Raw genomic sequence first — 23,473 nt, forward strand, 5'->3', positions numbered from 1 at the left:
AAGCAACAGGTGAATTCATTCCTCTGTGCTTGAGTCCATCTTGATTTGATTAATTATTGTCACATATATTGGGATAGTGAAAAATATTGTTTTTTTGCATGCTATATAGACAAAGCATATCGTTTATAGAGAAGGAAACGAGAGAATGCAGAATGTTGTGTTATAGTCATAGCTAGGGTATAGAGAAAGATTAACTTAATGCAAGGTAGGGCCATTCAAAAGTCTGACAGCAGCAGGGAAGAAGCTGTTCTTGTATCAGTTGGTACGTGACCTCAGCCTTTTGTATCTTTTTCCTGATGGAAGAAGGTGGAAGAGAAAATGTCCAGGGTGTGTGGTGTCCTTAATTATGCTGGCTGCTTTGCTGAGGCAGCAGGAAGTGTAGACAGAGTCAATGGATGGGAGGCTGGTTTGCGTGATGCATTGGGCTACATTCATGACCTTTTATAGTTTCTTACGGTCTTGGGCAGAGCAGAAGCCATACCAAGCTGTGATACAACCAGAAAGAATGCTTTCTATGGTGCATCTGTAAACGTTGGTGAGAGTCATAGCTGACATGCCAAATTCCCTTAGTCTTCTGAGAAAGTAGAGGTGTTGGTGGGCTTTCATAACTATAGTGGTCAACACTGGGGGACCAGGATAGGTTGTTGGTGATCCGGACACCTATAAACTTGAAGCTCTCGACCCTTTCGACTTCATCCCCATTGATATAGACAAGGGCATGTTCTCTTCTACGCTTCCTGAAGTCAAAGGCAATCTCCTTTGTTTTGTTGACATTGAGGAAGAGATTATTGTCGTCACACCAGTTCACCAGATTCTCTATCTCCTTCCTGTACTCTGACTCATCATTGTCTGAGATTCGACCCACCACGGTGGTGTCATTAGTAAACTTGAAAATCAAGTTGGAGGGGAATTTGGCCACAGAGTCATAGGTGTATAGTAGGGGGCTGAGAACACACTCTTGTGGGGCACCAGTGTTGAGGATGATCGTGGAGCAGCTATTGTTGCCTATCCTTACTGATTATGGTCTGTGGGTTAAAAAGTTCAGGATCCAGTTGCAGAGGGAGGAGCCAAGCCCAGGCCACGGAGTTTGGAGATGAATAACAGTGTTTAAGACTGAGCTATACTCAATAAATAGGAGTCTGACGTAAGTGTCTTTGTTATCTAGGTGTTCCAGGGTTGAGTGCAGAGCCAGGGAGATGGTGTCTACCCTCTGTCTTTTATGGCCAACCCAGTTTTGTATCCAATTTGCCAGCTTTCCTCTGATCCCATGTGACTTCACCTTCCATACCAGTCTACCATGGTGTACCTTGTCAAAGGCTTAACTGAAGTCCATGTATAGAACGTCCACTGCCTTTCCCTTATCTATTATCTTTCCTCGGAAAACTCGATCAAGTTAATGAGGCATGACCTCTCCTTCACAAAACCATGCTGTCTATCACTAATAAGTCCATTTGTTTCCAAATGTAAGTAAATCCTGACTGTAAGAATCTTTTCCAATAACTTCCCTACCACTGACATAAGGCTCATTGGCCTATAATTTCCTGGATTATCCCTGCTGCCCTTGTTAAACAATGAAACAACATTAGCTATCCCCCAGTCCTCTGGAACTTCACCTACAGTCAATGAGGATACAAAGATTTCTATCAAGGCCCCAGTAATTCCGCCCTTGCCTTCCTCAGTATCCTAGGATAAATCCCATCAGGCCCTGGGGACATCTCTACTTTGATGCTTTTTTAAGACCTGCAAATACCTCCTCCTTTTTGATAATGACATGATCCAGAATATCTACACACTTTACCCTAGGCTCCTCATCCATCAAGATCCTCTCTTTGGTGAATACTGAGGCAAAGTATTCATTTAGTATCTCACCTATTTCCTCTGGTTCCATGCATAGATTCCCTCCACTATCCATAATTCGGAATTTTGTAAACTTCTATCAGGTTGCGCCTCAGCCTCCGATGTTCAAATGAAAACAATGCAAATTTGTCCAATCTCTTCTCATATCTAATACCCTCCAAACCAGGCAACAACTGGGTAAACCTTTTCTGTATTGCCTCAAAACTTTCCACTTCCTTCTGATAATGTGACGACCAGAACTGTATGCAACATTTGAAATGTAGCCGAAGTAAAGTTCTATATAGCTGCATCATGACTCGTCAATTTTTATACTCTAATGCCCTGACCAATGAAGTCAAGTATGCCACATGTCTTCTTGATCACCTTATTCACTTGTGTTGCTACTTTCACGGACCTGTGGACCAGTATGCCTAAACCCCTTTGCATGTTAATACTTCTAAGGTTTTGCCATCTACTGTAAACTTCCCTCCTGCATTAGACCTTCCAAAATGCATCACCTCGCATTTGTCCAGATGAAATTCCAAGTGGCATTTCTCCATCCAAGTTCATGCTGACCGAAAGACACACAGGTGCCCAACTTCAAAAGCCAGGAGTCATAGATTCAAGCTAAGCAACAGAAGGATGAGAGGGGACATGAGGAAGAACTTTTTTACATAGAGGGTGATGGATATCAGGTGGAGGTGGAGAAAATAAACCCATTTAAAAAGTACCTGCATCTGCATCTTAAGTGCTTCAAGCTGTAGGGCTATGGGATGGGTGCAGGAAAATGGGATTAGAAAGGGTGTCTTTGGGTCAGCATGGACGAGATGGGCCCAATAGCCTCCTTCTATGCTGTATCATTTCTATGGTTCTATGAGTTGTGAAGTCCTCAAAATGGAGAAAAAGGAATCTTTGAAAACTACCATTAAATTCTTGGCACTCAGCTTACAACCACAGTGTATCATGGTACATGCTGAAAAAAGAGCCATTAGTGAGTATCCACATTTGAAACGTACCACTCTTACCGAGGATTTTCAGAACGGTCAATCAAGTTGTCAAATTTATTTCAAATTTAGCGACAATTCCGAACCTTTGACAGAATTGTAACAAAAAGGCCAACAAACAGCAGGAGTCTCAACACCGAGCCTTCAGAACACCATTTGAAACAGCTTCCATTTACAAGGTTTTGGGCCATTTCAGTGAATAAAGGAAGGTTCTTAAGATGTGAATTACAATCCAGATTGACCACAGTGATGGCTGCTGATCCATCCTCAACAGGTCTTGGAGCTTGTATTCATCCAGTTCCACAAGAGTGGCAACAGAAAGTCTAAATAATTTGTTTCCAGGGCTTTGCAGAAAGGGAGCTACATGATGTGACAATAAAGAAAGATGCATTTGCAGTAACCTGGTCATCACTTTGGCAAAATTGGCAACCTAGACATGGGAAGCACTGAAGTTATTGGGCACGATGTCAACTTTGGTGTCTTACCAGCACCAGTCTGCCCAGCTCCCCTGATAGTAGATGTGATGGCTGAAGCGAATCAAATTGAATTGGCTGGAAATATTGAACATCTCAGATGGGGTTTTCCAAGACCTTTTGTGCCAGTATCAAGATTTTTTGTATACAAGAGTAATGAGTACAATTGAAATTTTTTGGAGCCTGGCCTGTCCCTGATACCCTATGTCAGAAAGTTGAGGTGGAGCTAAAGAGGTTGGAAGACCTAGGGACAATAAAACCGGTAAAACTCTCAGAGAGGGCTGCACCAATAGTCACACTGCTAAAACCTAACCAAAAAGTGAGAATTTGTGGTGATTACAAGCTGATCATAAATAGTGCTGCTCTTGCAGATAGATATCCTATCCCTAGGAGAGAAGACCATTATACTAAACTGGCAGAAAGCCTCAGGTACACGGAAACAGACAATTCATGCATACAATTCATTCATACTATGTCAGACTTCTATTTATTGATTACAGCTCAGCTTTCAACACTATTATTCCCACTAAACCCATCTCCAAAGTCTGTGGCCTGGGCCTTGGCATCTTCCACTGCGACTGGATTATGAACTTCCTAACTCACAGACCACAATCAGTAAGGATAGGCAACAACATCTCCTCCACGATCATCCTTAACACCGGCGCCCCACAAAGTTGTGTTCTCAGCCCCCTACTATACTCGTTATACACCTATGACTGTGTAGCCAAATTCCCCTCCAATTCAATCTTCAAGTTTGCTGATGACACCACCATAGTGGTTTGGATCTCAAACAATAACGAGACAGAGTACAGAAATGAGATAGAGAATCTGGTGAACTAGTGCGGCAGAAATAATCTCTCTGTCAATGTCAACAAAATGAAGGCGATTGTTATCGACTTCAGGAAGTGTAAAGCAGAACATGCCTCTGTCTGCATCAATGAGGATAAAAGGGTCGAGAGCTTCAAGTTTATAGGTGTCCAGATCACCAACAACCTATCCTGGTCCCCCCATGCTGACCACTACAGTTATGAAAGCCCACCAACACCTCTACTTTCTCAGAAGATGAAGGAAATTGGCACGTCAACTCTGACTCTCACCAACTTTTACAGATGCACCATAGAAAGCATTCTTTCTGGTTGTATCACAGCTTGGTATGGCTTCTGCTCTGCCCAAGACCGTAAGAAACTACAAAAGGTGATGAATGTAGCCCAATCCTTCACACAAACCAGCCTCCCATCCATTGACACTGTCTACACTTCCTGCTGCCTCAGCAAAGCAGCCAGCATAATTAAGGACCACACGCATCCTGGACATTCTCTCTTCCACCTTCTTCTGTCAGAAAAAAGATACAAAAGGCTGAGGTCACGTACCAACTGATACAAGAACAGCTTCTTCCCTGCTGCTGTCAGACCTTTGAATGGATTTACCTTGCATTAAGTTGCTCTTTCTCTATACCCTAGCTACTTCTAACACTTCATTCTGCACTCTCTCATTTCCTTCTCTACAATTGATATGTTTTGTCTCTATAGTGTGCAAGAAACAATACTTTTCACTGTATATTAATACATGTGACAATAAATAAAATCAAATCAAATTCTAACAGCTTGAGCTGGAGAAGGACACGAGGACATTTGTCACCATTAATACATGCAAGGGCTTATTCCAATATATGAGTTACCCTTCAGCATTTAATTGGCATGCTCTATCTTTCAACGCACCACGGAAAGCCTTCTGAGAGGGAACCCAGGGTGGTCACTTATCTGGATGATATCTGAGTAACAGAGGAGTCACCCAAAGAGCATCAGGCCAATGTAGAAAAACTCCTCAAAACACTGAGGGAAGCTGACATCTGCTTGAAAAGAGGAAAATGTACTTTTCAGGCTGGTGAGGTCATGCATTTAGAATTCTGAGTTGATACAAAAGACTCACACCTACTGGAGGAAAAGTTAAAGGATTAAAAGGTGCCTGCACAAAGGATGTAAGAGTTGAAATCCTTCTTAAGGATGATCAATTATTGTATTGTAGCCAGTTTTTACCTAACTCATCTAACATGGTGAGAGGGCTAGAATACAAGAGCAAGGATAGAACATAGAACATAGAACATTACAGCGCAGAACAGGCCCTTCGGCCCACGATGTTGCGCCGACCAGTTAAAAAAACAATGACCCTCTAACCTAAACCAATCCCTTTTCGTCCATAAGCCTATCCACGGATCTCTTAAACGCCCCCAAACTAGGCGCATTTACAACCACAGCAGGCAGGGCATTCCAATCCCTCACCACCCTCTGGGTAAAGAACCTACCCCTGACATCCGTCCTATAACTACCCCCCCTTAATTTAAAGCCATGCCCCCTCGTGCTAGCTTTCTCCATCCGAGGAAAAAGGCTATCACTGTCCACCCTATCTAAACCTCTAATCATCTTATATGTTTCAATAAGATCCCCTCTTAGCCGCCTTCTTTCCAGCGAAAACAACCCCAAATCCCTCAGTCTCTCCTCATAGGACCTCCCCTCCATACCAGGCAACATCCTGGTAAACCTCCTCTGCACCCTCTCCAAAGCCTCCACATCCTTCCTGTAATGTGGGGACCAGAACTGCACACAGTACTCCAAGTGCGGCCGCACCAGAGTTGTGTACAGTTGCAACATGACGCTGCGACTCCTAAATTCAATCCCCCTACCAATAAACGCCAAGACACCGTATGCCTTCTTAACAACCCTATCCACTTGATTCCCAACTTTCAGGGATCTATGTACACATACACCTAGATCCCTCTGTTCATCCACACCACTCAAAGTCCTCCCGTTAGCCCTATACTCAACACATCTGTTATTCCTACCAAAGTGAATTACCTCACACTTCTCCGCATTAAACTCCATCCGCCACCTCTCGGCCCAGCTCTGCAACCTGTCCTAGTCTTCCTGCAAACTATGACACCCTTCCTCACAATCTACCACACCTCCGACTTTGGTGTCATCAGCAAATTTACTAATCCACCCAACTATACCCTCATCCAGATCATTAATAAAAATTACAAACAGCAGTGGCCCCAAAACAGATCCCTGAGGCACACCACTCGTAACCGAACTCCATGACGAATATTTACCATCAACCACCACCCTCTGTCTCCTATCTGCTAGCCAATTCCTGATCCAATTCCCTAGATTACCCTCAATCCCATACATCTGCATTTTCTGCAGAAGCCTACCATGGTGAACCTTATCAAACGCCTTACTAAAATCCATATAAACCACGTCAACTGCCTTACCCCCATCCACCTCTTTGGTCACTTTTTCAAAAAACTCAATAAGGTTAGTAAGGCACGACCTACCCGCTACAAAACCATGCTGACTATCTCCAATCAATTCATTACTCTCCAAATAACTATAAATCCTATCCCTAATAATTTTTTCTAAAACCTTGCCCACAACAGAAGTGAGACTCACCGGTCTATAATTCCCGGGGAAGTCTCTGTTCCCCTTCTTAAACAATGGGACAACATTCGCTGACCTCCAATCTTCCGGTACTATACCAGAGGCCAACGACGACCTGAAGATCAGAGCCAGAGGCTCTGCAATCACTTCTCTTGCCTCCCAGAGAATCCTAGGGTAAATCCCATCCGGACCAGGGGACTTATCTATCTTCAATCCCTCAAGAATATCCAGCACATCCTCCTTATCAACTGTAATACTGTCTATTCTACTCCCCTGCAACCCAGTGTCCTCCTCAGCTATATTCTTGTCCCCCTGCGTGAACACCGAAGAGAAATATTGGTTCAATGCCTCTCCAATCTCTTCCGGTTCCCCACATAACTTCCCTCTGCTGTCTATAACTGGCCCTAATCTTGCCCTAACCAACCTTCTGTTCTTGACCTATCTATAGAACGCCTTAGGATTCTCCTTCATCCTATCAGCCAAAGTCTTCTCATGTCCTCTTTTAGCCCTTCTTAACTCACTCTTCAACTCCCTCCTAGCCAATCTAAAGTTTCTAGTGCACTACCCGAGCCCTCAAGTCTCATCTGAACATAAGCCTCCTTTTTCTTTTTAACCAACGAATCAACTTTTTTAGTGCACCACGGTTCCCTAGCCCTACCAATTCCTCCTTGCCTGACAGGGACATACCTATCACAGACTCGCAGTAGCTGCTCCTTGAAAAAACTCCACATTTCGGATGTTCCCAGTCCCTGTAATCTCCTAGTCCAACCTATGCTTCCTAATTCTCTCCTAATGGCCTCATAATTACCCTTCCCCCAGCTAAAACTACTGGCCTGAGGTTCATGCCTATCCCTTTCCATCACTAAGGTGAACGTAACCGAATTGTGGTCACTATCACCAAAATGCACCCCAACTTCCAAGTCTAGCACCTGGTCTGGCTCATTTCCCAGCACCAAATCCAATATAGCCTCACCTCTAGTTGGCTTATCTACATACTGAGTCAAAAAACCTTCCTGCACGCTTTGTACAAAAACTGACCCCTCTAACGAGCTAGAGCTATAGCAATTCCAATCAATATTAGTAAAGTTAAAGTCCCCCATAACAATTACCCTATTACTTTCACTCCTAACCAGGATCGTCTCCGCAATCCTTTCCTCAACCTCTCTAGAACTTTTAGGAGGTCTATAAAAGACTCCCAACAGGGTGACCTCTCCTCTCCTATTTCTAATCTCCACCCATACTACCTGAACAGACAAGTCCTCATCAAACTTCCTCTCCAACACTGTGATACAGTCCTTGACCAATAATGCTACCCCTCCCCCCCTTCTACCTCCTCCTCTACTCCGACTAAAGCATTTGAACCCCGGGACCTGCAACAACCATTCCTGCCCCTGCTCTATCCATGTCTCTGAAATGGCCACAACATCAAAGTCCCAGGTACTGATCCACGCTGCAAGTTCATCCACTTTATTGCGAATACTCCTCGCATTAAAGTATACGCATTTCAAACCCTGCTCCGCCCCAGCCCCACGATGCCATGCATTGCAGTCCCCATCTATGTCCCCCTCACTTTCACCCCCTCTACTCAGGATCCCACCCCCCCTCCGAATCAGTTTAAACCTCCCTGCATAGCCTTAGCAAATTTACCCCCCAGGATATTGGTTCCCCTCTGATTCAGGTGTAGCCCATCCCTCTTATAGAGGTCCCACCTTCCCCAGAACGAGCCCCAATTGCTCAAGTACCTGAACCCCTCCCTCCTGCACCATCCCCTCAGCCACGAGTTCAAACTTTCCCTCTCTCTATTCCTCTCTAAACTATCCCGTGGCACAGGCAAGAGTCCGGAGATAACCACTCTATCAGACTTGGCCTTTAGTTTCCACCCCAACTCCATAAATCTCTGCTTAATATCCCCTTCTCTTAACCTCCCTATGTCATGCGTCCCCACATGAACTATAACTTGGGGTTGATCTCCCTCTCCCCTAAGAGTCCTGAATACCCTTTCCGATACATCTCGGACCCCAGCCCCTGGTAGGCAACACACCAGCCCCGAGTCCCTACCATTACTTCCAACTCTCCTGTCCGTCCCCTTAACTGTACAGTCCCCAATCACAAGGCCCAATCTTTTACATCCCCTAACCACCTGAGCTTTCACACTAGGCTCACCCCCAGAGACCTGCTCCCTTCGGTTATCCCCAGTTGATTCCTCCTCAACTGTAGCCTCCAGGACCAAAAACCTATTTTGGAGGGGAACAGCCCCAGGGGATTGTCCCCCCAATTGCTTCTGAGGCTATATAAAGCTCTGCTCAGATCCCATTTGGAGTATTGTGAGCAGTTTTGGGCCCTCTATCTAAGGAAGGATGTGCTGACCTTGGAAAGGATCCAGAGGAGGTTCACAAAAATTATCCTGGAGCTTGTCGGAAAAGGAATGGCTGAGGACTCTAGACCCGTACTCGGAGTTTAGAAGGATGAAGGGGGATCTCATTGAAACATACAGGATACTGCGAGATCTGGATAGAGTGGATGAGGAGATGATGTTTCCACTAGTAGGTATAACAAAACCAGCGGCCACAACCTCAGACTAAAGGGACGATCCTTTAAACAGAGATGGAGGAATTTCTTCAGCAGAGAGTGGTGAATCTATGGAATTCTTTGCCACAGAAGACTGTGAAGGCCAGTTCATTGAGTGTCTTTAAGACAGAGCTTCATAGGTTCTTGATGAATAAGGGAATAAGGGCTTATGGGGAAAAGGCAGGAGAATGAGGATGAGAAAAATATCAGCCATGATTGAATGGCAGAGCAGACTCGATGGGCCGAGTGGCCTAATTCTGCTCCTATGTTTTATAGAACATAGAACATTACAGCGCAGTACAGGCCCTTTGGCCCTCGATGTTGCGGCGACCAGCGGAACCAATCCAATGACCCTCTAACCTAAACTATTCCAATGTTATCCATATGCCTATCCACTGACCATTTGAATGCCCTTAAAGTTGGTGAGTCCACAGCTGCTGCAGGCAGGGCATTCCACACCCTTACTACTCTCTGAGTAAAGAACCTACCTCTGACATCCGTCCTATAATTACCAGCCCTTAATTTAAAGCTATGTCCCCTTGTGTTAGCCATCACCATCCGAGGTAAAAGGCTCTCACTGTCCACCCTATCCAATCCTTTGATCATCCTGTATGCCTCAATTAGGTCACCTTGAAACCATCTTCTCTCCAATGAAAAAAACCTCAAGTCCTTCAACCTTTCCTCATAAGACCTTCCCACCATACCAGGCAACATCCTGGTAAACCTCCTCTGCACCCTTTCCAATGCTTCCACATCTTCCTTATAATGCGGCGACCAGAACTGTACACAATACTCCAAGTGCGGCCGCACCAGAGTTTTGTACAGTTGTAACATGACCTCACGGCTCCGAAATTCAGTCCCTCTACCAATAAAAGCTAACACACCATACACCTTCTTAACAACCTTATCAACCTGGGTGCCAACTTTCAGGGAGCTATGCACATGTACCCCGAGATCTCTCTGCTCGTCAACACTACTAAGAGTCCTTCCATTAGCCCTATATTCTGTACTCCTGTTACTCTTACCAAAGTGAATCACCTCACACTTCTCCGTATTAAACTCCATCTGCCACCTCTTGGCCCAGCTCTGCAGCTTATCTATGTCCCTCTGCAAACTGTAACATCCATCCTCACTGTCTACAACTCCTCCGACTTTGGTGTCATCAGCAAATTTACTAACCCATCCTTCTACACCCTCATCTAGGTCATTTATAAAAATGACAAACAGCAGTGGCCCCAAAACAGATCCTTGAGGTACACCACTTGTAACTGAACTCCAGGGTGAATATTTCCCATCAACCACCACCCTCTGTCTTCTATCAGCTAGCCAATTCCTGATCCAAACTGCTAAATCACCCTCAATCCCATGCATCTGCATTTTCCGCAATAGCCTACCATGAGGAGCCTTATCAAAAGCTTTGCTAAAATCCATATACACCACGTCAACTGCCTTACCCTTATCCACCTCTTCGGTCACCTTTTCAAAAAACTCGATAAGGTTTGTGAGGCACGACCCACCCTTCACAAAACCGTGTTAACTATCCCTAATCAATTTATTTTCCCCTAGATGATTATAAATCCTATCCCTTATAATTCTTTCCAAAACTTTGCTCACAACAGAAGTAAGGCTCACTGGTGTATAATTCCCAGGATGGTCTCTACTCCACTTCTTGAACAAGGGGACAACATTTGCTGTCCTCCAGTCTTCTGGCACTATACCTGAAGCCAATGACGACAAAGGCTCTGCAATCTCCTCCCTAGCCTCCCAGAGAATCCTAGGGTAAATCCCATCCGGCCCAGGGGACTTACCTATTTTCATACTTTCAAGAATTGCCAACACCTCCTCCTTATGTACCTCAATCCCGTCTAGTGTACTACCTGGTATCGCAGTATTCTCCTCGACTGCACTGACTTTTTCCTGCGTGAATACTGACGAAAAATACTCATTCAGTGCCTCTCCTATCTCTTCAGGCTCCACGCACAACTTCCCACTGCTGTCTCTGACTGGCCCTAATCTTGCCCTAACCAATCTTTTATTCCGGACATACCTAACTTACGGTCTAACTTGCCAACCATTTTAGCACCCTTACACTGACTTCTACAAAAAGTATCACTGCTGGCAATGGGATATTCTCTCAGGGAAGTAAAACAGGCTCCACAATCTTGCTTGTCCATTTTGACTCAAGCAAGCAGATCATAGTAACATGTGCTGCATCACCTTATGGCATAGGGACTGTACTTCCCCATAAGTTGGAAGGTGGCATGCAGCCGCCTGTTGCTTTTGCTCTAGGATCTTGTCTGATGCCTAGAGGAAGTATTCAGATTGGTGAAGAGAGTCTAACAGTTACATTTGCTGTTGAGAAATTTAATCAGTACGTGTATGTCCACCATTTCACCATCATCTTAGATTGCCATTGCCAGGACAATGATAAACTAGTTCCAACAATTGCACTAGCCCGAGTACAAAGTTGGGCTTTACCATGAGCTGTTCACAGCTACACATTTCAGTACAGGCCTGGGCACAGATCTCTAATGCTGATGCTCTAAGTTGGCTTCCATTTTCACAGACAGTATCTTTATCACCTGCTCCACAGGGGATAGTCCTTGCTTTGAATTTTCTGGACACTCTGATCATTTTATCAGCCCACATCGAGGCATTTACCAAGCAGGACCTGGTCCTTTTGAAAGTTAGAATTTAGGCTTGAGAAATTTGGTTATTGAAGTTTTAATAAAAGAGGTAAAGGGGGAGGGATGTGGTGATTGTCCTTTTCTCTGGCAATACAACAGAAGAGGGTCATCTGCCTTGAGGAATCAAGTGGAACTGAGAGTGGGTTATCACCCCAAGGGGTAGAGTTCTCTGTTAGGCAGAAAACATCTCAAAGGCATATAGTAGGCATGCAGACTGGGGCAGAGAGTGGGCTGCTGCAAGGCAGCCAAGGGGGCTGTCAGCCTCTGTGCAGTTTTTCCTTGTCAATAAATGCCCTTTGTGTTCCTGACAATGTATATAGTGTGCATCATTACATTGTCCTGTACATTTGTTTTGTACTTTGTGGAATTTAGAAGTCCAAATAGTTTTGAAAATCGGTAGATCTGACGATTTGACTTTGACTGAATTTTTCAAGGGAAATTTACCATGTTCTGAGGAAAAGACAAAACATTTGTAATAATTTGATAAATTTACCAGGACAAGCAAAATGGGGTAACAAGGTACAGAGAGAGGTCAATCATTTATTCCTAAAATCTTGAGCCCAGCTTCTCCACTTAACCTGGAACTTTGGCTCTCAAGACAAGATGGCCTCAGTGTCATTCTCGAATACCCAGTTTTCGACATTTGCTGAAACAGTGAAGCCAGCTCAGGATGTACTCACTTGCAGTCTTCTTCTGTCATTTTGGAAGGATCAGTGCAGCTGTAAAGCTTCCCCTAAATTGAAGAAATTCAAAAATTAGCAACAAGAAGACCAACAGCAAGACAGAAATTTTATATTGTCAGCTATTAAAGATAGAGGATTGCTTCGAAATCAATTTCAGAGCCTTATTTAAAAATGAGAAGACCAGCAGTACTCCAAACCACACATCATTCTGGCTTGGAACTACATCGTGGTGTGGAGATGTCGGTATTGGACTGGGGTAAACACAGTAAGAAGTCTCACAACACCAGGTTAAAGTCCAACAGGTTTATTTGGTAGCAAAAGCCACCAGCTTTTGGAGCACTTGCTGCTCCTTTGTCAGGTAAGTGGGAGTTCTGTTCACAAACAGGGCATATCAAAACACAAACTCAATTTACAGAATAATGATTGGAATGCGAGTCTTTACAGGTAATCAATTCTTAAAGATACAAACAATGCGAGTGGAGAGAGCGTTAAGCACAGGTTAAAGAAATGTGTATTGTCTCCAGACAGGACAGTTAGTGAGATTTTGCAAGCCCAGGCCAGTTGTGGGGGTTACAGATATTGGGACATGAACGCAAGATCCCGGTTGAGACTGTCCTCATGTGTGTAGAACTTGACTATCACTCTTTGCTCACCGACTCTACGTTGTCGTGTGTCGTGAAGGCCACCTTGGAGGACGCTTACTCGAAGATCAGAGGCCGAATGCCTGTGACCGCTGAAGTGTTCCTCAACAGGAAGAGAACACTCTTGCTTGGTGATTGTTCAGCAGTGTTCATTCACCTGCTGTCCAAGGGAGGGACTCTATGTGTGGAGCCACAGGAAATGGGTGAGCTATTAAATGAGTACTTTGTGTCAGTATTCACAAAGAGAAGGACTTGGTGGATAATGTGTCTGGGAAAGGATATGTAGATAGTTTGAGTCATGTTGAGATCAAAAAGGAGGAGGTATTGTGGTTTTTGAGAAACATCAAGGTAAACAAGTCTTCAGGGCCTGATGGGATATACCCCAAAATACTGAGAGAGGCAAGGGAGGAAATTGCTGGGGCTTTGAGAGAAATCTTTGTATCCTCATTGGCTACAGGGGAGGTCCCAGAGGATTGGAGAATAGCCAATGTTGTTCCTTTGTTTAAGAAGGGTAGCAAAAATAATCCAGGTAATTACAGGCCGGTAAGCCTTACATCAGTGGTAGGGAAATTATTGGAGAGGATTCTGTGAGACAGGATTTATTCCCATTTGGAAATAAGCGGACATCTTTGTGAGAGGCAACATGGTTTTCTGTCTCACGAGCTTGATCAAGTTTTTCAAGGAAGTGATGAAGATGATTGATGACGGTAGGGCAGTGGATGTTGTCTACATGGACTTCAATAAGGCCTTTGACAAGGTACCGCAGGGCAGACTGGTGCAGAAGGTGAAGTCACATGTGATCAGATGTGAACTGGCAAGGTGCGATACAAAACTGATTCGGTCAAAGAAGACAGAGGGTAGCAGTGGAAGGGTGCATTTCTGAATGGAGAGCTGCGACAAGTGGCGTTCCTCAGGGATCAGTGCTGGGACCTTAGCTGTTTGAAATACATATAAATGATTTGGAGGAAAATGTTACTGGATTGATTAGTAAGTTTGCGGACGACGTATGGGATAGCTAAGAGGACCATCAAACGATACAGCAGGATATAGATCAATTGGAGACTTGGGCAGAGAGATGGCAGATGGAGTTCAATCCAGACAAATGAGAGATAATGCATTTTGTAAAGTCTAATACAGATAGGAAATATACAGTAAATGGCAGAACCCTTCGGAGTATTGATAGGCAAAGGGATCTGGGTATATAGATACACAGGTCACTGAAAGTGACAATGCAGGAAGGCATACAGCATGCTTGCCTTCATCGGCCGGGGTACTGAGTTTAAAAGTTGGCAAGTCATGTTGACGCTTTATAGAACCTTAGTGAGGCTGCACTTGGAATTCTGATCGCCGTACTACCAGAAGGATGTGGAGGCTTTGGAGAGGGTACAGAAAAGATTTACCAGGATGTTGCCTGGTATGGAGGGCATTAGCTATGAGGAGAGGTTGGAGAAACTTGGTTTGTTCTCATTGGAGCGACGGAGGTTGAGGGGAGACCTGATAGAAGTCTACAAGATTATGAGAGGCATGGACAGAGTGGATAGTCAGAAGGTTTTTCCCAGGGTGGAAGAGTCAGTTACTAGGGGGCATAGATTTAAGGTGTGAGGACCAAGTTTTAAAAGTGATGTATGAGGCAGATTTTTTACACAGAGAGTGGGTGCCTGGAACTTGTTGCCGAAGGAGATAGTGGAAACGGATATGGTAGTGACTTTTAAGGGGCGCCTTGACAAGTACATGAATGAGATGGGAATAGAGAAATATGGTCCCTGGAAGTATAGGGGGTTTTAGTTAAGTCAAGCAGCATGGTCAGTGCAGGCTAGGAGGGCTGAAAGACCTGTTCCTGTGCAGTAATTTTCTTTGTTCTTTGTTTGTTGTAGCGTCTGCACGGTCTCCCCAGTGTACCATGCCTCGGGACATCCTTTCCTGCAGCATATCAGGCAGACAACTTTGGCAAGTTGCAAGAGTATGTACGTGTATCTGGTGGATGGTGTTCTCATTTGAGTTGATGGCAGCCGTGTCGATGATCCGGCATGTCTTGCAGAGGTTGCTGTGGCAGGATTGTGCAGTGTTGTGGTCACTGTTCTCCTAAAGGCTGACAATGGTCTGTTTGAGGTTGTGCGTTTGTTTGAAGGGAAGAAGTGGGGGTGTGGGGATGGCCTTGGTGAGATGTTCATCTTCATCAATGACATGTTGAAGGCTCCGGAGAAGTACTAGATGACAAAGGGTACTCTGTCCGCCGTGTGCCATGTTTGTTTTCTGAGGAGGTCAGTGTAGTTGTTCGCTGTGGCACGTCAGAACTGTCGATCGATGAGTCGAGCGCCGTATCCTGTTCTCATGATGGCATCTTTCAGTGTCTGGAGGTGTCTGTTGTGATCCTCCTCATCTAAGCAGATCCTGTGTATCCTGAGGGCTTGTCCGTAGAGGATGGTTTCTTTAACTTGTTTAGGGCGGAAGCTGGAGAAGTGGAGCATCATGAGGTTATCTGTAGGCTTGCGGTACAGTGAAGTGCTGAGGTGGCAATCCTTGATGGAGATGCCTGTGCCCAAGAATGCAACTGATTCCAGAGAGTCTGATGGTGGGATGGAACTTGTTGATGTCATTTTATAGTTGTTTCAGTGATTGTTCACCATGAGTCCAAAGGAAAAAAATGTCATCGATGTATCTAGTGTATAGCATCAGTTGAAGGTCCTGTGCGCTGAAGAGGTCTTGTTCGAATCTGTGCATGGAGAGATGTGAATTTGGTCTCCATGGCTGTTCCGTGTGTCTGGATGAAGAACTGGTTGTTGAAGGCAAAGACATTGTGGTCCAGGATGAAGTGGATGAGTTGTAAAATTGCATCTGGAGATTGGCAGTTGTCAGCGTTGAGTACTGGGGTAGTTGCAGCAATGCCATTGTCATGGGGGATACTGGTATGGCGAGCCGAGACATCCGTTGTGACAAGGAGTGCTCGTGGTTCAACGGCTCCATGTGTGCTGAGTTTCTGTAGGGAGTCCGTAATGTCGCAACAAAAGGTGGGGGTTCTTTGTACAATGGGTTTCAGGATTCCCTCGACGTAGCCGGAGATCGCTTTCCAACCATTATTTTGTAAATTGAGTTTGTATCTTTATATGCACTGTTTGTGAACAGAACTCCCACATACCTGACGAAGGAGCAGCACTCCGAACGCTAGTGGCTTTTGCTACCAAATAAACCCGTTGGACTTTAACCTGGTGTTGTGAAACTTCTTACATAGAATTATATTGCCATTCTTTCACTGTTAGAAGTCTCACAATACTAGATTTATATCCAGCAGGTTTATTTGGGAGCACGAGCTTTCAGAGTGCTGCCCCTTCATAAGGTGAGTAGAGAGTTAGGTTCTCAAATAGGGCATACAGAGACACAATCTCATTGCAAGTCTTAACAGGTAATCAAGTGTTTACAGGAACAGACAATGCGAGTGAGAAAGGGTTAAGCACAGGTTAAAGAGGTGTGAATTGTCTCAAACCAGGAAGTTAATAAGATTTTGCAAGCTCTGGCATATTGAGCAGAACGGATTACTGCAAAGAAATGTATCGACAACGGAACAATCAGGGACACTGCAGACAGTTACCCGCAGATCTGACCAAAGAACACACCCACTAACTCAACAGACTGATGAAGACTTTGATCCGGATCTTCAGAGCACCATCTGTGCTCTCATCCCACATACTCCCCGCATTGGAGATCTCTACTACCTCCAGAAGATAGACAAGGCCAACACACCCAGCTGTCCCATATTATTAGGCAATAGGATCTTGTGTGAGAACTTCTCTGCTGCGTTGCGGGCATCCTGAAACCCATCATATAAGGAACCCACAAATTCTGTCGCAACACTACGGATTTCTTACAGAAACTCAGCATTCATGGAGCAGTTGAACCAGGGGCACTCCTTGTCACAACAGATGTCTCAGCACTCTACACCAGCATCCCCCACGACGACGGCATTGCTGTAGCTGCCTCAGTACTTCATGCCAACAACTGCCAATCTCCAGATGCAATTCTACAACTCATCCACTTCATTACCACAACGTCTTCACCTTCAACAACCAGTTCTTCATCCAGACACATGGAACAGCCATGGGACCAAATTCGCACCTTAATATGTCAACATCTTCATGTACAAGTTCAAACAAGACCTCTTCATGCACAGGACCTTCAATCGACGCTATACGCTAGATACATCGATGACATTTCTTTTCATTTGAACTCACAGCGAAGAATCACTGAAACAACCACATTTTGACATAAACAAGTTCCATCCCACCTTCAGATTCACCATGGACCACTCTCCAGAATCAGTTGCATTCTTGGACACAGGCATCTCTATTAAGGACGGTCACCTCAGCACTTTACTGTACTGCAAGCCCACGGATAACCTCACAATGCTCCAACTCTCCAGCTTCCACCCCAAACACATTGAAGAAGCCATCCCCTATGATAAGCCCTCCATATGTGCAGTATCTGTTTAGGTGAGGAGAAACACAACAGCCACCTACAGACGCTGCAAAATGTCCTTGTAAGAACAAGATATGGTACTTGACTCATCAATCAACAGTTCTGATGCCCCACAGCGAAAAAAACACACTGACATCCTGAGAAGAGAAACATGGGACACGGCCAACAGTGTATCCTTCATCCTCCAGTGTTTTCCCGGAGTGGGGAAGTTACGATTTCAGAGTCTTCAACATATCATTGATGAAGGCGAATATCTCACCAAGACTATCCCCACACCCTCACTATTTGCCTTAAAGCAACCACGCAATCTCAAGCAGACCATTATCTGTAGCAAACTACCCAGCCTTCAAGAGACAGTGACACGACACCACACAACCTCTGCAAGATGTGCTAGATCATCGACAGGCATGCCATCATCTCAGGTGAGAACACCACCCACCAGGGACACGATACATACTTATGCAACTCGGCCAATGTTGTCTATCTGATACACTGCAGGAAAGGATGTCCCGAGGCATGCAGACGCGACAACAACTTCAGCAGTCAAGGGTGCTCAGCCTTCGATTTTCGGGTAAGTGTTCTCCAAGGCTGGTGTAGGATTCTTGGATTACTGAGATCGTTTCTGGGGAAGGTTGGACATATATAAATGGGACAGTCTCCACCTGAATCAACATCTTTGTGGGTAGGTTTACTCGTGCTGTTAAGGGAAGTTTAAACTAGTCTGACGGGGGAGGGGACACAGAATATGGGTAAAATAGAGACAGATCATATTACAGTAAAGGAAGCAAGTCAGAGTGAGTTCAGCTATGTTGAGTGTATAGAGAGTAAGGCAAGGCTGATGGTTGTTACTTTAATGCTCGGAGTGTAATAGTTGGTGAGTTGAAGGTGTGGATTGACACATGGAAGTGTGATATTGTTGCCATCACAGAAACACAGTTGATGGAAGGACAGGACTGACAACTCAACATTCCAGGGTATAGGATCTTTAGGTGAGACAGAGAAGGGTGCACAAAAGGAGGTGGTGTTTCACTATTAATTAAGGAGTCAATTACCGCAATAAGGAGAGATGATATTTTGGAATGGTCTTCAAACAATGCTTTGTGGGTAGAACGTAGGAATGTTAAGGGGTTGGACAAGGTAGATTCAGAAAGAATATTCCCAATGATGGAGGAGTCTAGAACTATGGGTCAAAGTTTGAGGATAATTGAGATGAGGAGAAAGTTCTTCACCCAGAGAATGGCGAACATGTGGAATTCACGATCACAGTAAGTAGTTGAGGCCAAAACGTTGTCTGATTTCAAGAAGAAATTAGATATGGCTCTTAGGGCTAAAGTGTTCAAGAGATTTGAGAAGAGATTAGGATATTGAATTTGATGATCAGCCATGATGAGAATGAATGGAATAGCAGGCTCAAAGGGAAGAATGGTCTCCTCCTGTTTCTAGTTTTTTATGAAGGATTTTTTAAAACCTCAAAACCCTAAAGCTTAGATTGATCGGTTGCACTAAGCTACAAGACTATTGGGCAATTGAGGGGAAGCCCCTTAAAGAGCTTCCAGGTCTTTAACCCAGCAGCAGAAATATGTTTTTTTCTTTACAGCTCCTACCTGATTTTCCTTTCTCACTGCCCTAGGTTGAACTGGTATAGAACCAAAAAGATTTGCCTTTTATTATAAGCTTCCTGATTGCTGTTGATCGGAAAAAGGGAGGTTGCTTTTTGGAGTTCAATTTATCATCAATAACACATCATAGTAAGAACTGAAGACCCCCCTTACCTTAAAAAGTTGCACCCCAAGGCAGGAAAACATGAACTGTAGGAGGGTGGTGACAATAACGATATTTCCAATTGTCTTGATGGCCACAAACACACATTGAACAACATGCTGCAAGAGAGATAGAGAAACAGAGGGTTACTCACATTGTTATGGTGGATAAGGTGTGCTTTGGAACCAGAGCTGGCAGTTCACTTACTTTAAACAAGGTGGTTGCAGACAGACCTACACCGTGCACAGAATCACAGCTTGGCACAGAGAGACCAGATATCACAGCTGGGCACAGAGGGACTGGTGTTGGGATCTGGGCACGGGGGGATTGAGTTGGGAGTTGGGCACAGGGGGACTGGGGCCAGAGCTGGGCACGAGGGACTTGGGGTTATGAGCTGGGAGCAGGGGCACTGGGGTTCGGAGCTGAGGACAGCGGACTGGGGTTGGGAGCTGGGCACAGAGTGACAGAGAGCCCGAGCTGGGCAAGGGGAACTGGTGTTGGGAGCTGGGCACAGGGGGATGGGGGCTGGGAGCGGGGCACAGGGGGTCAGATCTCCCAAAAGGCATCATCTCACATTTATTAGGATTAATTTCCATCTGCCACCGTCTTGCCCAACTCATCAGCTGAACAATATCATTCTGCAGCCTCAAACTATCCTCCTCACTGTTAACTACACCACCAATTTTCGTGTCATCTGCAAACTTACTAATTTATACCTTCTACATTCACATCCAAGTCATTAACTATACGACAAACAGCGATGGTCTCAGCATTGATCCCTGTGGTCCACACTGGTCACAGGCTTCCACAAAAACAACCCTCCACCAACAAGCCAATAACAAGCCAATTTTGGATCCCATGGGTCATTTGGGCAAGCCTTCCATGTGAGACCTTGTCATAGGCCTTACTGAAACCACATCAACTGCACTACCCTCATTAATGTACTTAGGGTTAAGGTGTGGAAGAGGATGTAGGTGGTGATTTAAGGAGATCAGAGATGATCTGATCTGTATTTAATACAGTGAGAACTAGTAAGATCATGCGAGGATGGTTGTGAATTAGGGTGGGAGATTTCTATGAAGGGAGGGATTTAGGGAGGATAAAAGAACAATGAACTCAAAGAAGCGAGAATGTGATAGTTTGAAATTCAAGATGGATGGATAGAAAAGTCACTCAACACAGAGGCTGAGGGAGGGAAGAAATGGTACTTGAGTGGGCATTGTAAAATGATTTGAAGAAGGAGATGGGAGGCTCAGTCAAAGAAGATCCTGAGTTTCCACTAGCTCAGACGACAGCCTGGGTGAAAATTAGCCAGAGAATTTTCATTCAAAATCCTTGAACAAGTACTGAGAGATATCAAACCTACAGAAACTCAGAAAGCCACTGGGGTGGAGCCTCCTGCAGAATTTAAACCCCAAGATTGTTGGAGGCTCTTAGTTCCTATGGATTATTAACGCTGCCTCATCAACATCTCTCTCGACCTCTCCAACTTTTCTGATTTGTCACGCTACTTATCCAACAGATTCATTGAGGTTTACAGCATGAGAACAGGTTCTTCGGCCCAATTTGCAGAACCATAGAATCCCTGCAGCACAGAAAGAGACCATTTAGCCCACCGAGTTTGTATCAACCACAATTCCACATAGGCTCTATCTCGTAACCCAACACATTTACCCTGCTAATCCCCCTGACACTAGGGTCAATTTTCCATGGCCAATCAACCTAACCCACATATCTTCAGGACTGTGGGAGGAAACTGCAGCACCCGGAGGAAACCTATGCACACGTGGGGAGAGAGTACAAATTCCACACAAACAGTGACCAGGGCCAGAATTGAACCTGGGACCCTGGCACTGTTAGGCTGCAGTGCTAACCACTGTGCCACCGTGCCACCCGTTGCATGCACAGAAATTCTCTCCAAATAAACACTGTCTTTGGTTCCTGCCTCAAACCTTCTTCCATCTCCCTAATCAGTGTGAACCAGGACATTTTTTAATTCATTCAAAGAATGTGTGTTTCATTGGCTAGACCAGCATTTATTGTCCATTCCTAATTGACCTCAAGATGGTGGACAGCGAGCTGCCTTCTTGAATCTCTGCAGTACATGTGGTTAGGTACACCCACAGTGCTATTAGGGAGAGACTTCCAGGATTTTGCCCAAGCCACATTAATACATTTCCAAGTCAGGATGGTGAGTGATTTGGAAGGGAACTTGCAGATGGTGACGTTCCCATATGTTTGGAAGGTACTGCTTAAGAAACCATGGTGAGTTCATAAAGTCCACCTTGTAGATGGTACTCATGGCTACAAGAACATAAGAAACAGGAGCTGGAGTAGGCCATCTAGCCCCTCGAGCCTGCTCCACCATTCAATAAGATCATGGCTGCTCCGATAGTGGTTCAGTTCCACTTACCCGCCTGCTCCTCATAACCCTTAATTCCCTTATTTGTCAAAAATCTACCTATCTGTGACTTAAACACATTTAATGAGATATCCTCCACTGCTTCATTGGGCAGAGAATTACAAAGATTCACTACCCTCTGGGAAAAGTTCCTCCTCAACTCTGTTCTAAATTGACTCCCCCGTATTTTGAGGCTGTGCCCTCTAGTTCTTGTTTCCATTCTAAGTGGAAATAATCTCGCTGCTTCTACCCTGTCTAGCCCCTTCATTATCTTATATGTCTCTGTAAGATCTCCCCTCAACCTTCTAAACTCCAATGAGTACAGGCCCAGGCTACTCAATCTCTCCTCATAAGCTAATCCTCTCATCTCCAGATCTGAAGATACATGGGTTCGGTTGATTGGCCATTGAAAATTGACCCTAGTGTCAGGGGGATTAGCAGGGTAAATGTGTTGGGGTACGGGAATAGGGCCTGGATGGAATTGTGGTTGATAAAAACTCGATGGGCTAAATGCGCTGCAGGGATTCTATGGTTCTGCAAATTGAGCCAAAAAACCTGTTGTCATGCTGTTAACCTCTATGACTCTATGTTGGATAAGTAGCGTGACAAATCAGAAAAGTTGGCGAGGTTGAGAGAGATGTTGATGAGGCAGAGTTAATGATCCATGATCCATAGGAACTATCACTGTTCATCAGTGTGGAAGAAATGTAAGCTTGTGGATGGGGTGCATAATAGATGGTGGGTAAGCTTTGGGGAATCAAAACGTGAGTTACATGCTGCAGGAATCCTAACCTCTGACCTATTCTGGTCGTTGCTGTATTTATTTGCGAGTCATGATGTGGAGATGCTGGCGTTGGACTGGGGTAAACACAGTAAGAAGTCTCACAACACCTGGTTAAAGTCCAACAGGTTTATTTGGTAGCAAAAACCACTTGCTTTCGGAGCGCTTGCTGTCCCTTCGTCAGGTCAATGGGGGTTCTATTCACAAACAGAGCATATAAAGACAAACTCAATTTACAAAATAATGATTGGAATGCGAGTCTTTATAGGTAATCAAGTCTTAATGGAATGCGAGTCTTTACAGCTAATCAAGTCTTAAAGGTACAGGCAATGTGAGTGGAGAGACTGTTAGGAACAGGTTAAAGAGATGTGTATTGTCTCCAGACAGGACAGTTAGTGAGATTTTGCAAGTCTAGGCAGGTCATGGGGGTTACAGATAGGGTGACATGAACCCAAGATCCCGGTTGAGGCCGTCCTCACATGTGTAGAATTTGGCTATCAATCTCTTCTCAGCGACTCTGTGCTGTCGTGTGTCGTGAAGGCCGCCTTGGAGAACGCTTACCCAAAGATCAGAGGCCGAATGCCCGTGATGGTTGAAGTGTTCCCCAACAGGAAGAGAACACTCTTGCCTGGTGATTGTTGAGCAGTGTTCATTTATCTGTTGTTGTAGTGTCTGCATGGTCTCCCAATATACCATGCCTCGGGACATCCTTTCCTGCAGGGTACCAGGTAGAC

General features: G+C 44.9%; 1 protein-coding gene across 3 annotated transcripts in view; it reads right to left on the minus strand.

Moving 5' to 3' along the window:
• LOC145338628 (voltage-dependent L-type calcium channel subunit alpha-1S-like) overlaps positions 1–23,473 on the minus strand; it is a 421,023-nt gene that overhangs the window by 138,444 nt on the left and 259,106 nt on the right. For all 3 annotated transcript variants that reach the window (XM_080183005.1, XM_080183003.1, XM_080183004.1), the window contains exons 21-22: positions 19,569–19,676; positions 12,683–12,735 (exon numbers count right to left, since the gene is read on the minus strand). In XM_080183005.1, the coding sequence (XP_080039131.1) occupies positions 12,683–12,735; positions 19,569–19,676 (161 nt within the window). The remainder of the gene's footprint in view (positions 1–12,682; positions 12,736–19,568; positions 19,677–23,473) is intronic.

This window comes from Carcharhinus amblyrhynchos, unplaced genomic scaffold, assembly GCF_965287045.1.
Source record: "Carcharhinus amblyrhynchos unplaced genomic scaffold, sCarAmb.v2.hapA chromosome_113, whole genome shotgun sequence".
Taxonomy (NCBI): domain Eukaryota; kingdom Metazoa; phylum Chordata; class Chondrichthyes; order Carcharhiniformes; family Carcharhinidae; genus Carcharhinus; species Carcharhinus amblyrhynchos.